Here is a 15,117-nt window from a genome sequence, read left to right as displayed (position 1 = left end):
TATGCAAGTCTTAAATCACCCAGTTGTTTCATTTCACACTTGTATGTTTCTAGTTTTGAATAAAAAGTTTGCTAGACCATTTTAAATGGTTTTTCTTTTTCATTGTGTAACAACCATATTTTTCCCATGCAGTTTCTCCCTCTGGTACCTCATTTCTCTTAGAGACGTATTGTTCAGGGATACACCTTCTTCATTAGCTGAGGTATACCTGTGGAGAGAGAAAATCCAGAACACTTGCTTCAAAGATTATACCCTCCAATATCATTCATTATAACTTCAAGGAAGTGAGTATGTTATCCAAAGAAAATATGAGTGAAGTAACAGCAAACAATGTGTTCCATTTGTGGTGTGCTTCCCTTTAGCATTTCCTAACTAAACATTGGCAATCAGGAAAATGCATCCATTCTTAGCCATCTCTGAACATCTTTCAAAACCTGTCTATAATCCTCTTGTTATAGCTTCCCAAATCTATGGAGATTTCTAATGAAAGTTCCACCCAGATCAGAAATCCTCAATCCTCAATCCTATCTTTGTGAATCCAGAGACCTTATCACATTAAGTGAGGGATTTGTTACGTATCCTGGTGAATCCGTAGGATCCCAGCAGGGGCCGTAGAGAACCTGTAACTTCACATCCCACATTGCCCCACGTACCGCCAGCCCCATCCCAAGAGGGGGAAGCATTCTCCGCCGGGCTTCCCCTCATTGTAGCAAAGGCAACACAGGAAGTCTCGTGTGTTGCCGTCGCAGCTGCATACGTTGTTTCCTCTCCCCTTTCACTATGGAGCCCAGCCAGAAGTAGATGTGCATTGTGTAATGGGCTCCATGGGGAAAGAAGTGAGGAAGCAGGGCAATACACACAAATCAGCTCATATGATGAAGTCTAAGTGCTACTTAATAAGACAGATATGTTTTAGTGCATCGGGACTTACAGGATTTGCAATATTCAAAACAACACCACCAGCAGATCCTTCAATCCGATTTATGCCACTAACTTCAGACATCCAGGATGCCATCCATGGAACATAAGCAACACATCTACATACATGATTCAGAACCCACATGTCTGCAATCCTGATTAACAAAATTAGTAGCAATGATAAGACACTGTAATTCAGAGCATGATAATTTGATTTATGAGCAAATGTCTGGATTCTAACATACACATTTCTGGATTTTAACACAGAATCCATACATTGGCCTCGGTCCAGAGGATACCTAACACCATCCAGTCATCTTGGAAGACTTAATTCTCTGTATTCTGAAACTTCCATTTTAAGCATAGCTTATTTTTATTTGGAACAGCTAAATGAGATGGAAGTTGCAATGACTTGCTATAACATTCAGATATTGCTATTTTGTTAGTTCCCTTAAGATATATATGCATGCACATGTTGTTGCTTACAAAAAATATACATCACTGCCATTTCAGAAGTTATTTATTTCACATTGGGAAGCTTGAGTGTGCATGTAAATATAATTAATCTGTGTCACAGCATAGTTTCAAATCCAATGTGGCATGTGAGTTTGTGGCCTGCAGGTGGCATCTGGCGGTTCAGTGATTTTTCTTTTTCATTGGCTGCTCATTCAACAGCTGAAATGTTGAGTAAAGAGAGTGGCAAATGAGAAGAGAGGATGGGAGTGCATTGGGGTCACCATAGTTGGCATATATCAATGTACATGTCTAAGATGTATACATGCCTGTATTTTAAAACAGATCCATATGCTTTCTCTAACAAGTAGAGACATATGGACACATGTATCCAAACGTCTGAGCATTAGGACATATGAATGCAGTTAAATGAAAAAACAAACACATAACCAGCCAAATGTAGAATTTTTTCACATACGTATACCAAAATGTCATGACACACCTATATCACTCTTAGAAAATACTCTGAATATCACGGAGTGGTGTCAGGCCAAGGAATCATGATGTGGCTGATGGAAAATTTCAGTAATAATAATAATAGCTTTATTTGTACCCCACCACCATCTTCCCGAAGAGACTCAGAGTGACTAACATGGGGCCAAGCCCAAGCAATTACAATAAGGCAAAATAAAATAAAACAAAATACATACAAAAACAGATGATAACATCAAATAAAAATGCTAAACAATAACATGGTAATACAATAAAATAGGGACAATAACATAATAAAACAAAGTATAAAACGGTACAAGGATTAAACAAGGGTGAGCTGGGCCAAATGCGAAAGGTAAAAATTGTAAAATCCATGGGTGAGATAGGTAGATAAAGTGCTGTGTCTAATGAGAGACTCGGGTGGGATAAACAATGAGGTTAATCTCCACTGAGGGATGAGATAAAGTGCATCAGAAAAACAAATTGACACTAGGACGGGACCTGGTGTGGGAATTAGTTATTCATTCTTCAAAAGCACACCAGAAAAGCCAAGTTTTTAAACTTTTCCTAAAGGGTGCTTGCCTAATCTCCCTGGGGAGCGAGTTCCAGATCTGAGGTAGCACTACGGAGAACTTCTCCCTCATCCCCACAAGCCACGCTTGTGATGGAGGTGGGAGCAAGAGGAGGGCCTCCCCCGAAGATTGAAGGGATTGCGCAGGTTTATAGGAGGAAATATGATCACGAAGATAGGTGGGTCCCAAACCATTCAGGACTTTGTGGGTGATAACCTTCACCTTGAATTGGGACCGGAAAATGAATGGCAGCCAATGGAGTACTAGAGTGGTGGTTGACAGGGGAGGCATCCTGCTTTTGATTGCCAGTTCATAACCTCCAGATCTCCTGATTTAGCAAGGATAATAACTATTATTAATCCTCTATAGTCTGGCTTTTTCATATGCTTTAAAACTGTCCCAGTGTTCCTCTTCTCCTCCCACTTCCCCACTTCATACCCCACTTTAATTGGTGCAAACACCATTCAGTACTTTAAGAAGTTGCTATCAGGACAGAATAGAAAGGTTTCAATTAGCAAGTCAGACAAGGCTACACTTTATCATCTTTAGCTTATATTCTGAACATAACATATATAAAACAGGATTAGACTTAGGGAAAGAAGGCGTGAATAATGAAGGAAGGAACATCAACCATTTAAGATCCACAGATGACACTGTAATGTAGATTAATCATCCCTTTTCCAAAATGCTTGGGACCACATGTGGTTCAGAGTCCAGATTTTTTTTTAATTAAAATTTTTAATTATTTGATGTTCAAATACTGGTACTGAGACTAGAAAGAGAGGCTGAAAGGCTGAGCACTTTCATTAATTCATGTCCACCACTCCAGAAATCCTCAGTCTCTCCCCAGCCTTGCATCATGTACTGTACACAACACAAATAGCAAATGAAAAAGATGTGTATCTTGTTGAAAGGCCAATAATTCTTAGTAAGGTTTAAGGCTGAAGGAAAAGAGGAAGACTGCATTACAAATGGACAGACTCAATCAAGGAAGCAATAGTTGTAGGTTTTTTGGGCTGTATGGCCATGTTCTAGAAGCATTCTCTCCTGACGTTTCACCTGCATCTATGGCAGGCATTCTCAGAGGAACGTCAGGAGAGAATGCTTCTAGAACATAGCCATACAACCCAAAAAACCTACAACAACCCAGTGATTCCAGCCATGAAAGCCTTTGACAATACGAGCAAACAATGGCCCTGAGTCTACAAGACTTGAGCAGAAATATACATGACATTGTGACTTGGAGATATCTCATCCACAGGTTAGCTGTAAGTTGAATTTGACTTGAATGGCAGTTTACAACAACACAAAGCGATTAGAAACCACTTTGAGTTCCCTCAGGGGGAGAAAAGCAGTATATAAATGTCGTAAATAAATAAGAGGAGAGAGCAAAACTCTACCCCTCCCTTTAGGCAAGAATAAACTGCTACAGCCTCTCCTAGCTTGTGTGTTATCCCTAATATTGCATAGCCAAAGATATCCCAGTTTTCATCTGTGAAATGTTGGAAGATATGAAACTTCAGCCAGAGATGTAGTGATGATAGGTATGTTTGCACTCCTAACATCATCTGTCCTGCACAGTGCTGCCGCGAGGATCCATTCCCCAATCCTGTAACAGTTAGTGACACAAATGTGTTCAGATAGTTGCTGTTACACCTGCTTCAATATCTGTATGTTGAAAATCCACCACAATATCTTGACAGATTAGAGAGATGGGCCAAAACTAACAAAATGAAGTTCAACAGTGACAAATGCAAGATACTCCACTTTGGCAGAAAAAATGAAATGCAAAGATACAGAATGGGGGACGCCTGGCTCGAGAGCAGTACGTGTGAAAAAGATCTTGGAGTCCTCGTGGACAACAAGTTAAACATGAGCCAACAATGTGATGTGGCGGCAAAAAAAGCCAATGGGATTTTGGCCTGCATCAATAGAAGCATAGTGTCTAGATCTAAGGAAGTAATGCTGCCCCTCTATTCTGCTTTGGTTAGACCACATCTGGAATATTGTGTCCAATTCTGGGCACCACAATTCAAGAGAGATGTTGACAAGCTGGAAAGTGTCCAGAGGAGGGCGACTAAAATGATCAAGGGTCTGGAGAACAAGCCCTATGAGGAGCGGCTTAGGGAACTGGGCATGTTTAGCCTGAAGAAGAGAAGGCTGAGAGGAGATATGATAGCCATGTATAAATATGTGAGAGGAAGCCACAGGGAGGAGGGAGCAAGCTTGTTTTCTGCTTCCTTGGAGACTAGGACGCGGAACAATGGCTTCAAACTACAGGAGAGGAGATTCCATCTGAACATTAGGAAGAACTTCCTGACTGTGAGAGCCGTTCAGCAGTGGAACTCTCTGCCCCGGAGTGTGGTGGAGGCTCCTTCTTTGGAGGCTTTTAAGCAGAGGCTGGATGGCCATTTGTCGGGGGTGATTTGAATGCAATGTTCCTGCTTCTTGGCAGGGGGTTGAACTGGATGGCCCATGAGGTCTCTTCCAACTCTATGATTCTATGATTCTATGATTCTATGAAATTCACTTCAGCATGAAGTACAAAATCTTGAAAGCACATTTGGTTAATTCATTTGTTTAAATAAATACCCACAGTGATCTTATGCAAATCCCAAATCTACAAAAGTTGCTATCCTTCATGATTATTATTAATCTGTCCAACTATACTTATCTGCATTCATTATTAGTAGCACATTGTCAGCATGGAAGAAAGTTCTAACTTCCCCACCTGCTGCCTGTAAAGAGATTCATAAGCAAGTAGATTAAGACTTAAATTTCAAACAGGTATATTTAAGCTCACATTTTCCTGTGAAAACACTATTAATAAGTATTCTATCATATGGTTTTCTCATCATATTGTTGCTAGATTGTGAAAACACACAGAGAGGAGCATGGTACTAGTTCTTAGCAAAATAAATTTTAAACCAGGTTTCCCTTCGTAACAATATGCAGTAGGCCAACTTTGCAGGAGTGATAACCAGAGCAAGATCATTCTTCTAGGTCAGTGGCTCGCAACCTGTGGGTCCCCACGTGTTTTGGCCTTCAACTCTCAGAAATCCTAACAGCTGGTAAACTGGCTGAGATTTCTGAGAATTGTAGGCCAAAACACCCGGGGACCCACAGGTTGAGAACTACTGCTAGGTGATGTAATTTCTTAGTTGTCCTATTGCTGCCTGTCAGGTTCTCCTGAGAGTAGGGAGCAGCTATGTCAGTGATTCTCAACCTTCCTAACGCCGGGACCCCTTAATACAGTTACTCATGTTGTGGTGACCCCCAAACATAAAATTATTTTCGTTGCTACTTCATATCGCTAAATTTGTTACTGTTATGAATCCTAATGTAAATATCCAATATGCAGGATGTATTTTCATTCACCAAATCAGGAACAAATATCCAAATCAGGGACAAATAACCAATACGCCCAAATTTGAATACTGGTGAGGTTGGAGAGGATTGATTTTCTCACTAGTGAGTTGTAGTTGCTGGAATTTATAGTTAACCTACAATCAAAGAGCATTCTGAACTCCACCAATGATGGAATTGAACCAATCTTGACACACAGAACTCCCATGACCAACAGAAAATACTGGAAGGGTTTGGTGGGTATTGACCTTGATCTTTGGAGTTTTACTTCACCTACATCCAGAGAGCACTGTAGACTCAAACAATGATGGATCTGGACCAAACTTGGCATGAATACTCAATATGCCCAAATGTGAACACTGAGGAAAATAGACTTGACATTTGGGAGTTGTAGTTGCTGGGATTTATAGTTCACCCACAATCAAAGAGCAACCTGAACCCCACGAATGATAGAATTGGGTCAAACTTCCTGCATAGAACCCCCAGGACCAGCAAAAAATATTGTGTTTTCTGATTATCTTAACCCCCAGGTAGTGAAAGGGAAGTGCTGAATCTAGTCTGTACTTCAGGAGAAAGCCTTAATGTGTGGGAGTCCAGCCTAGAGAGCTCAGCTACTACACAGAAATATGTAATGTCTAGTCAGTGCAATATGTATTGTTTTGGTGACCATGATGATGGTTAAGAAGAATAACTTTTGCAATTTAGCTGTAGGAAATACTGTATATACTCAAGTATAAGTCAACCGTGTGTATACATCAGGGCCAAGTTTTGGGAACAACATGGATTTTAATAAGACGTATTTGGGGGTCATGATATGGAAAGGGGAAGTACCAGTGCCAATTCTTTGGGCCAATCAGTTCTGGCTGCTGCTGTCATTTTGCCACCCAAACATCCAAAAAGGTCAGAAGAGGTCACCTAGTGGAGAAAATACAGTGGGGTGATGCTTCTTTTAGGTTATCTTGGGATGGACTAAGTTTTAGCTTTTTGCCACTCAGAGAAGGGCTACTCACATTGACCCATGGATAACGTGATGCATGGATAAGTTTTGGGGGCTGATTTTTTTTTTTTACTAAAATGTCTAGAGTTGTAGAGGAATAATTTGATAAATTGTGATTAATTGAAAGTGTTAGATGTTGATTGAGTGGGGTATTTGTGTGTTAAAATAGTTTTGGGTGTTGCTAAAAGGTAAGAGAAGGAGGTGTTGTCCTTGTGCATAGAGAGGATTGACTAATTCATGAATCAGTGGGAAGTTAAGTGGATGTAGATTATATGAAGGCAAATGGATTGGAGTAGCAAAAGCTTAAGATGGCTGTAGGATTAGCTCCTCTTCCAACTGTACCCTCTTCTACAGGTACCCTGTGGGTGAGCTATGGACCACTGTAATATTGTGGTACTGATGAGTTGTAGTAAAGCGTTGATCATTTGAGTGCAGATGTGTGAAGGTGGGTTGAATTGATTTAATATAGCTTTGTCACCTAGATATTTAGTGGAGAACCATAGGGAGAGCTGAGGTGTGGGAAGTTGCTGTGGTCCATAAAACTATTGTTCTACACACCTGAAAATTCCCTTCTATCCATCTTAGCCTTAGACATTCAGTAGCATATCAAAATGACTTCTTTTAAACTGGTTATAGTGGGAAATTCTCTAATACAGTGCTGCTCAGGGTGATAAATGGATCAATATCTGTCCATAAGATATTGGCTGTTGATCCATAATACATTTTCAGGAAAAGAAGGAAGGAGGGAGGGAGGGTTGTATTTAGTGGGTAAAAATATGATACCGGTCCCCCACATCAAACAGCATGAGAACCACTTTTCTAATGCAAACCCTTAAGTCAGCTGGAATATTATCTCCTAATGAATGGCTATGATTGTCTATAGATTATGTAGTACTGGGATGCTTATCAAAAGGCTGAGGAACCCCCAAAGCTGAATAACCAGTTATCTTCCTACAAGCTTCCAATGAGAATACTTAGCAACATAGAAATGATGCAACTAAAATAAAGCCTGTGCCTTTAACACAATGAAATTCCAGTTATTCCGATTCTGAAGAACAGAATACACACTTTTTGCCAACTTGAATGCTATTATTACAGTGTCAGATGAGGCATCTAATGAGGCTAAAGGTGCCTAATTTTCATCCCATTTTGTGGGATTGATTTCAGTTTTGCATCCTGCAGCTATGGACAAAACACTTAAAGCTGTTCAGCCTTAGGTAACAAACCCCTCAGTCCCTCATAGACTCACTTAAAATCTTCAGAGGTATATCTGCTGATTATGCCATGACCTATGGAGTATCATCTCCCAAAAACATAGAAATGAGCCTTCTCTCTAAAAGCACTGTGAAGATAGAGAATCTAGCTGTATCTAGCTAAGTAAAAAGCCAGTGATAAGATAGCCATCTTCTAATATTTGAAGGGTGGTTCTGAAGGCAGATTACCTATGAATATGCTAGACATGGGCAAATGTTTTAGAAAGGGGACCACATGCCAAGGTGGGGTGGAGCTGGGCTGGGAAGGGGGGAGGCTGGGGGGTGGGTGGCATGGGGAAGAGACAGAGGTCAGTTGGCATGGCTGGGGAGAGTTTCACACATGACTGCGTGGGGCTCTCAGGAGAGGGGCACAGCCACGTCTCCCTCAGGGAGCTCCTCTTCGCAGAAGGACATGGTGGCCCGTCCTGTCCTGTGTAGAGGAGAGCGTGACACACGGCTATACAGAGCTATCAGGACAGCCACATGTGACTAGAAAGGATGGGGCTGGGCTGCGACACGCAATGGGGTTGGGGCCAGACGCAAGAGGCCAAGGTGCCAAAGGTTTGCCCATGCTTGTGCTAGAGTCTTCTTCATTGGAGATTTTAAAACAGTTATACGACCATTTATTAGAGTGCTTTAACTACGGATTCCTGTATTAAAACTGTGATTTCATTGGTCCCTTCTTACTCAATGACTCTATGTTGGATCTTTTAATAGTAAGACATATAAAATTGTTTTAAAATCAGTAAATAATAAATGACAATGCATCCTCTGTAACAATTCACCATTCATTCATTCATTCATTTCAATTTTTTTCCTCCAAGAAATGCATATTAGCATACATGGTCCTTCCTTCATTTTATCTGGTGCCATAGTTTAGGCTGAGAGAAAGTAAGTTGAAGAACTATAGTGTACTGGTGATTTTTATTGGGTCTGACCAAGGAATGGTGAAAGCGGAAAGCTAATCCAGCCTATCGACCTTGGCCTTTTCCTTGGCCTTTTTTTGCCCCAATCCAGCAAGCACTGTGGTTTACTATCACTCTATGACAGTGGTTCTCAACCTGTGGGTCCTCAGATGTTTTGGCTTTCAACTTCCAGAAATCCTGACATCTGGTAAACTGGCTGGGATTTCTGGGAGCTGTAAGCCAAAACACCTGGGGACCCACAGGTTGAGACCACTGCTCTAAGAGGTATATATTGCAATTAAATAGTAGAAGCAGCAATGGCAAACTGTAGGTAGACCATGGAAGAAAGAACGAAAAGTGAGAGTAGTAAAGGAAAAAAATGAAATGTGAGCATGAATCAAAGAGAGCAAGGGAAGCAATTATAACAATCAAGACTGTCTGTAGAAAGGGGAAGAGATCAGCAGGATGGATGGCCCTCATATAATCATCGTATTGGAAGAGACCACAAGGGCCATCCAGTCCAATTCCCCGCCATGCGAGAACAGCAAATTAAAACAGTCTGTGTAGGAGGAAAGGGAGAAGGGATAATAAAAGGAAATAAGACTAATGAATGCATGTGAATGGGGAGAATGTGGGATGGATGTTGAAACTGCAACAAAAGACTCCCTGGAAGTCCTGAGATCCTTCTCCGGTTAAGCACCCCAACTCTGTAGATACACCCTAGCTTCTCACTCCCACCTCAGACTCATATCGCAGAATTTCTCAAAACTGCTCTTCCAAATGTTTTTGACTTCAGCTCCCACAATTCCTAACAGCTGGTAAGCAGGCTGCGATTTCTGGGAGCTGAAGTCCAAAACACCTGGAGAAGCACAGTTTGAGAAACACTATTGCATCTGAAAACAGAACAAAAATTCATAATTTTCTTTCAATATGCTGCAGTTTACCAGTGCAGCTTGTGGCAAGAAATCAAAACTGATTCCCCTCCTATGAGCCCACACAGTTGCCTACCTCCGATGTAAATGATGGTTGTATGTACATGTGTGTGAAGGTGCATATGGAAAATTTGATATCTCAAGAAGGCGATCTATGAGGCAATGTGGCCCTCATGCTGAAAATAATCCTGTCCCCAATTCTAATCACTACACAAATGGAACAACTTTAGAAATTTGAAAATGTAGATTGGGAAAACAAATCCATCCCATGATTGCTGAAGATAAAGCAAGTTTTTGTATAGACAGGAATACTCATGCAAAGTGAGGCTTGAATACTCCGAGAAAGAGAGATCCAGGATTCCCAGAGGTACTTGTTAAACAGCACTGATCTGCTGCGATGGAATAGAGAGTTGTGACCCCTGTGTGAGTAGGATTACTTGATGATGGGGTGATGTGGGGGAACCAAACCCTAAGGGATCTGGGAGTGGGCCTGCATACTGAGTGATATTCTCCTCCTTTTTCTGCTCCTCATTAGTGTCTCCTCAACGGAGCAGACTGTGAAATGGGCTCTGCACCCAGGTAGGTGTGCAGTTTCCCACGGGATCATTGGGACTGTATGTGCAGGGGCCGATCAACCACATACACACAAACATACTGGAAGGGTGGGTTAAGAGGGTGCCGTGGGTAAGGAGCCACAGGCGGCACAAGTCTCACTTTGGACAGTCTGGAAGTGCCACCTGGGAGGATACAATGGGACAAGAATACTGGTAAAACAGGGTGGCATTATATGAGCAACAGATAATCGCTTCTGGGGCTAATTGATTTTATCCAGTGTGCACGTGTGTTATGATTTATATTATTTTAAGTGGTTTTTCCTGCTTTAAAATTACCTTGCTTTAAGTGTTAAATGGTTTATTACATGTTTAGTCTTTTAAAAGTACAGGCAGTCCTCAAGTTAAGGACAAAATAGGTTCTGTAGGTTTGTTCTTAAGTTGAACTTGTTTGTAAGTCAGAACAGGGATTTTTAAAGTGCAATTCCAGCCAAAAATTTATATTGTTTAGCTTTGATTAGTATAATTTCTCTCTGGGGTTTGCGGTGCTGTCTTTGCCTTCAGAAGATTTCACCTCATTTTCTGTCCCTATGAGAATTGGATTTTTTAAAAATTTAGCTTGCTATGGAAACAATTATTGGTGCTAAAGCTTTAGTGTAGACCCCTTTTCTTCATGATAACTCTTCCAGGAGTGATTTTTCCTTCTGAGGGGTAGATTTCTCTCACTTCCTGTTGTCTCACCCCATTCTTAACTAGGCGTCATTTGTAAGTTTGATGTTTGTAGCTTGGGGACTGCCTGTATTGTTTTAAAATGGTCTAAACTGATTTTTGCATGAACTGGGAGGATAGAGGTTTGTACATAAAAAGAATATGAAATGGTAGTGGGGAGACTGCTGCAAAAACTAGGGAATGGTAGATAATTTCAAGGCTTTCTCCAGTTGCTCCCTCTTGTCTTGGTTATATAGTCCCCCTTCCTGTTTGTTGCCAAAGTTCAGCTCTTAAAATTAACCTTTATCACTGGATATAGGAAGCAGGCAGTCAGGATCTGAGCACAGGATCTATTTAACGGTTGGTTTGTTCAACTGTTTGTTAAATATATTTCTACTCAGCCTTACTATCTATCCATATCTTCATGGTGCTAAGTACATTCAATCATATAGGACAGAGTTTCCTAAACTTTTCTCCTGGAGACCCCTTTTGGCCTGAGATACTTTTATAGGTATACAAAATAGGTATAAAATATTTACTTATAACAAATCAGCATTTGCAAGGCTTTTGCTAGACAGGCTGATTTTCCTTTTTTATGACGTACAGCTGAAGCATCTTCTGCAGAGTCCATTGTAAACACTGCATAACAGATTCATGTAAATGTCTAAACCACTCGATGATGTTCAGAAACCTTTTACTATTGCCAATTTTTGAAACACCTACATTGAGCTAAAGGGATCCCATTCCACTCGCAACCCCTTTCCACCTAAGGAAATGTTACATCACCCCAGGTATATAAGTATATAAATATATAAAATAGGTTTACAAACACACCACTTGTTCCCCTTTCTCAACCAGAAGCCCAATTCCTCCTCTTTGTCCAGACACTTTTTGACCACATTTATGTGACCCCCGCCACTCACTTTCTCAACCCCTACCTTGTGAGGCTATGGTCTAGGGATATGATATGTCAAAGCATAAGTAACCAACATTTAAACCAGTTGTTCTTAACCTGTGGGCCGCGGACCACCTGTGGGTTGCGAGGATGAAAACCTTGTCCACAAGCCTCCTTCCTCTTTATTTATTTTATTTCCGCTTCTTTCGTGCTGCCTGCCTGCCATTCCTTCCCTGTTGCTAGCCTTGGCATATGTTCTGTATCAGAAAGTAGAGCTGATGTGGTCTATCCAATGCAATTTTCTGAATCGATACCCCAAACCAAATCTAAAGTTGACAAAAAACTGATTCGTAACTCTTTTGATACTAATGCTGGGGAGTGGTCCCGGGTCAAAAAAAGGTTGGGAACCACTGACTTAAACTGAGGAAAACAGGTTTAGCATTCTTTGGTCTAGACACCCTCTCATGCTTAACAATTAATGCACTTTGATTTTATTTTAACAGCCATTACAACATCTTCTGTAGCAGGTTTGTAGTTTGGCACCAGAAGAGCTCAGTGGCTGAAAACTTTAAATGCCCCTCCCTACACTGACAGTCCAAGAACCCCACAGGATGGAACCATGGCATTCAAAATGATTTATTTTCCCTCTTCCATTTTCCTTTATATTATTTTGTATAATAGTCTTTAAATACAGCACGACCCTCTTATCCATGGATTCAACATCCATGATTTTGCTTCAAAAATATCCCCCCCCCCCCCAAAGTGTACAGTCAAAATGTAGGGTTGCTATGATCCACATTTTCAGGTATTTATTGTGGAGAGGAGCTTGGAAAATTTCCCCTGTGGGGGGTCATAATGCAGGGGGGGGGGGGTTTCCTAGGGAGGAATTTTTTAAAATCCTATTCTCAAAAAGTTTTGTGGCTCAAAGAAAGGAAAGAACAATTGATCTAGGTAGTACAAGAAGGCAGAAAAGATCATCCTTTTAGTCCAGAGTCTATGTGGCCAAGGAGAACTTCCCTCGCCCTACCTCATAACAGACCCAAACACCTCCATGTTCGAAAAGGTTGTAAGAAGTGACAGAACATCCCATTGCCATTTTGGAAGAGACTGAAATTTGGGGTACAATAGGGTGCATGTGGTATGGAGGGATTTTGTGTGGTTTCACTTATTGGACAGGCTTTCTGCATAATTTAGAGGCAGAAACTGTCTGAAAATGTTGTTGCTTTGGGGAGTTGGGGAATTAGTGGGCAGCTTTAGGGGTCAAAAAAGTGGGGTGATGGAGCTGCACTTTGCCCATCCCTGTTTTAATCAGCAATCTTTTCATTCAGGGGAACAATTTTTCCGCAGAGCTGGGCAGAATAAGCATTCAAATGTGTAGGTGTTTCTTGCTCCCTTGGCAACCATGTAAGGAAGCCTCAATTCACAGCAGTGGAACATTAATTAACAGCAATATCCTGCTGATGAATTTCCTAAAGGGCTTTGCCTTTTGCGGCGCTCAGAAGGACGGTAGATAAAACGTGGACAGGCCTTTTGGTTTTGTTTTTCTAGCAAACATGAGATAATCTCTGTAGTTTCCCTACTTTATGTCTTTCAGAGATTTGAGGGTGAGAAGTGAACATTAAATAGCAGGGTACAGCAGGAGGCAGCGATTCCATGTTTCTGCTAATCATGGGTGGGAACCCCCACTGCCTCTGTTTGTTGATGGCTTAGCTTATTTTTCAGCATTTTTTGGAATAAAACTTTGGCCACAGTTTTCTAAAAGTTGGAGGAAGGGGCTCTGTGAGTGGCTCAAAACAATGTCCCAGCTCATAGACTCAGATAATTTTATTTGCCACACTTTTTTCTGAAACCATGAATGTGGTTTAAAGGTGCTTTGTTTAATTATTATCTGACATTTGTTTCTTGACTTTTGCACACTCTGAAATATCAATGTATTGTGCAATAAATATTTATTCTTCTGTGCCTTCAAGTAATTTTGATATTTGAAACCCTAAAGTGAGCCTTTCATGGGGTATTAATGGCAAGATTAGTTCCTAGAGGGTTGCAATAACCTTCCAGTGAGTTTCTGTGCCTAAATTGAGATTTCAACCTCGGTGTCCTAGAGTTCCAGGACCTCCCCACATAGGGGGAAAGCCTACTCCTAGGACACTGCCGAGACGCAGCCAGGATGGAGCCCATCACATAACACAGGGCTATTTCTGGTGGGGCTCCATCCCGGCTCCGTGCATTCTACTCCTGAGCAGCGTGCTAAGAGGCAGCCCTTTGAACACAAGTGACTACCTGTGTTCCCGTAGACTAAGCCAGGGACAGGCAGAATGGTTTCCAAAAGTTTTCCCCTCTACTCCACAGATTTCCCCACTGTCCCCATGCTTAAGGACCTCCAATTGATAAGGTCCTTAGTCCAATACTGAAATAATAATAATAATAATTATTATTATTATTATTATTATTATTATCATTATCCACCTCTCCTCATGGCTCAAGGCGAGTTGCAGTATAATTATCATGCTAGTTCCCTGCAATAAATACAAGACATATTTATTTCTGCACACAATCTACACAACTTCTTCGCATTATGAGTTCACAGCATTTCCCAAGCTTACAGATTGTAATCTTGTCCAGAATCCTGTTAGTCCCAACTAGAGTAAACCTGTTGAATCAGTGAGATTTACCTACATATTGACTTATTAAGCAACAGGTGATTCAATGTGTCTAACTCTAACTGGGGTCAAGCAAAAGGATTTTGCCTATATTTATCATCAAATTAAGTACACTGACCAACATGCATTTTAGTGTTTCAGATGTTAGCCCTGTTTCTGAGTGTATTTGACCTGCTGATTCCAAAAAATGGTACCTGTTTTTCCCTATGCGTTCTAGTTTTTGAAATACAGAATATATGCCATATACCAGTCTTGATCTACTCACCCTTAGAAAACCATGATAACCATATCTAAGAAACCAGAGCTAATGTGGTCTATTCAATTCAATTTTCTAAATCAGTGCCCCAAATAACCCCAGGAACAGGGCTAAAAACCAAGATATCAAAAAATTGGTTGGTCTGTGTTATTACTGTGA

The 15,117-nt window shown here is 41.0% G+C and overlaps 1 protein-coding gene across 5 annotated transcripts in view; it reads left to right on the top strand.

Moving 5' to 3' along the window:
• PCDH1 (protocadherin 1) overlaps positions 1 to 15,117 on the top strand; it is a 142,955-nt gene that overhangs the window by 122,332 nt on the left and 5,506 nt on the right. Inside the window, exon 5 of one of the 5 annotated variants that reach the window (XM_060774267.2) lies at positions 10,424 to 10,467. The exons of 3 other annotated variants lie outside the window; for them this stretch is intronic. In XM_060774267.2, coding sequence (XP_060630250.1) covers positions 10,424 to 10,449 — 26 coding nt within the window. In that variant the 3' untranslated portion in view covers positions 10,450 to 10,467. Of the gene's footprint in view, positions 1 to 132; positions 241 to 10,423; positions 10,468 to 15,117 lie in introns of those variants that run through there. One more of the 5 variants, XM_067467705.1, reaches the window with a different exon arrangement.

Source organism: Anolis sagrei, chromosome 4 (genome assembly GCF_037176765.1).
Source record: "Anolis sagrei isolate rAnoSag1 chromosome 4, rAnoSag1.mat, whole genome shotgun sequence".
Lineage (NCBI taxonomy): Eukaryota > Metazoa > Chordata > Lepidosauria > Squamata > Dactyloidae > Anolis > Anolis sagrei.
This window is presented reverse-complemented; position numbering and strand designations above follow the sequence as displayed.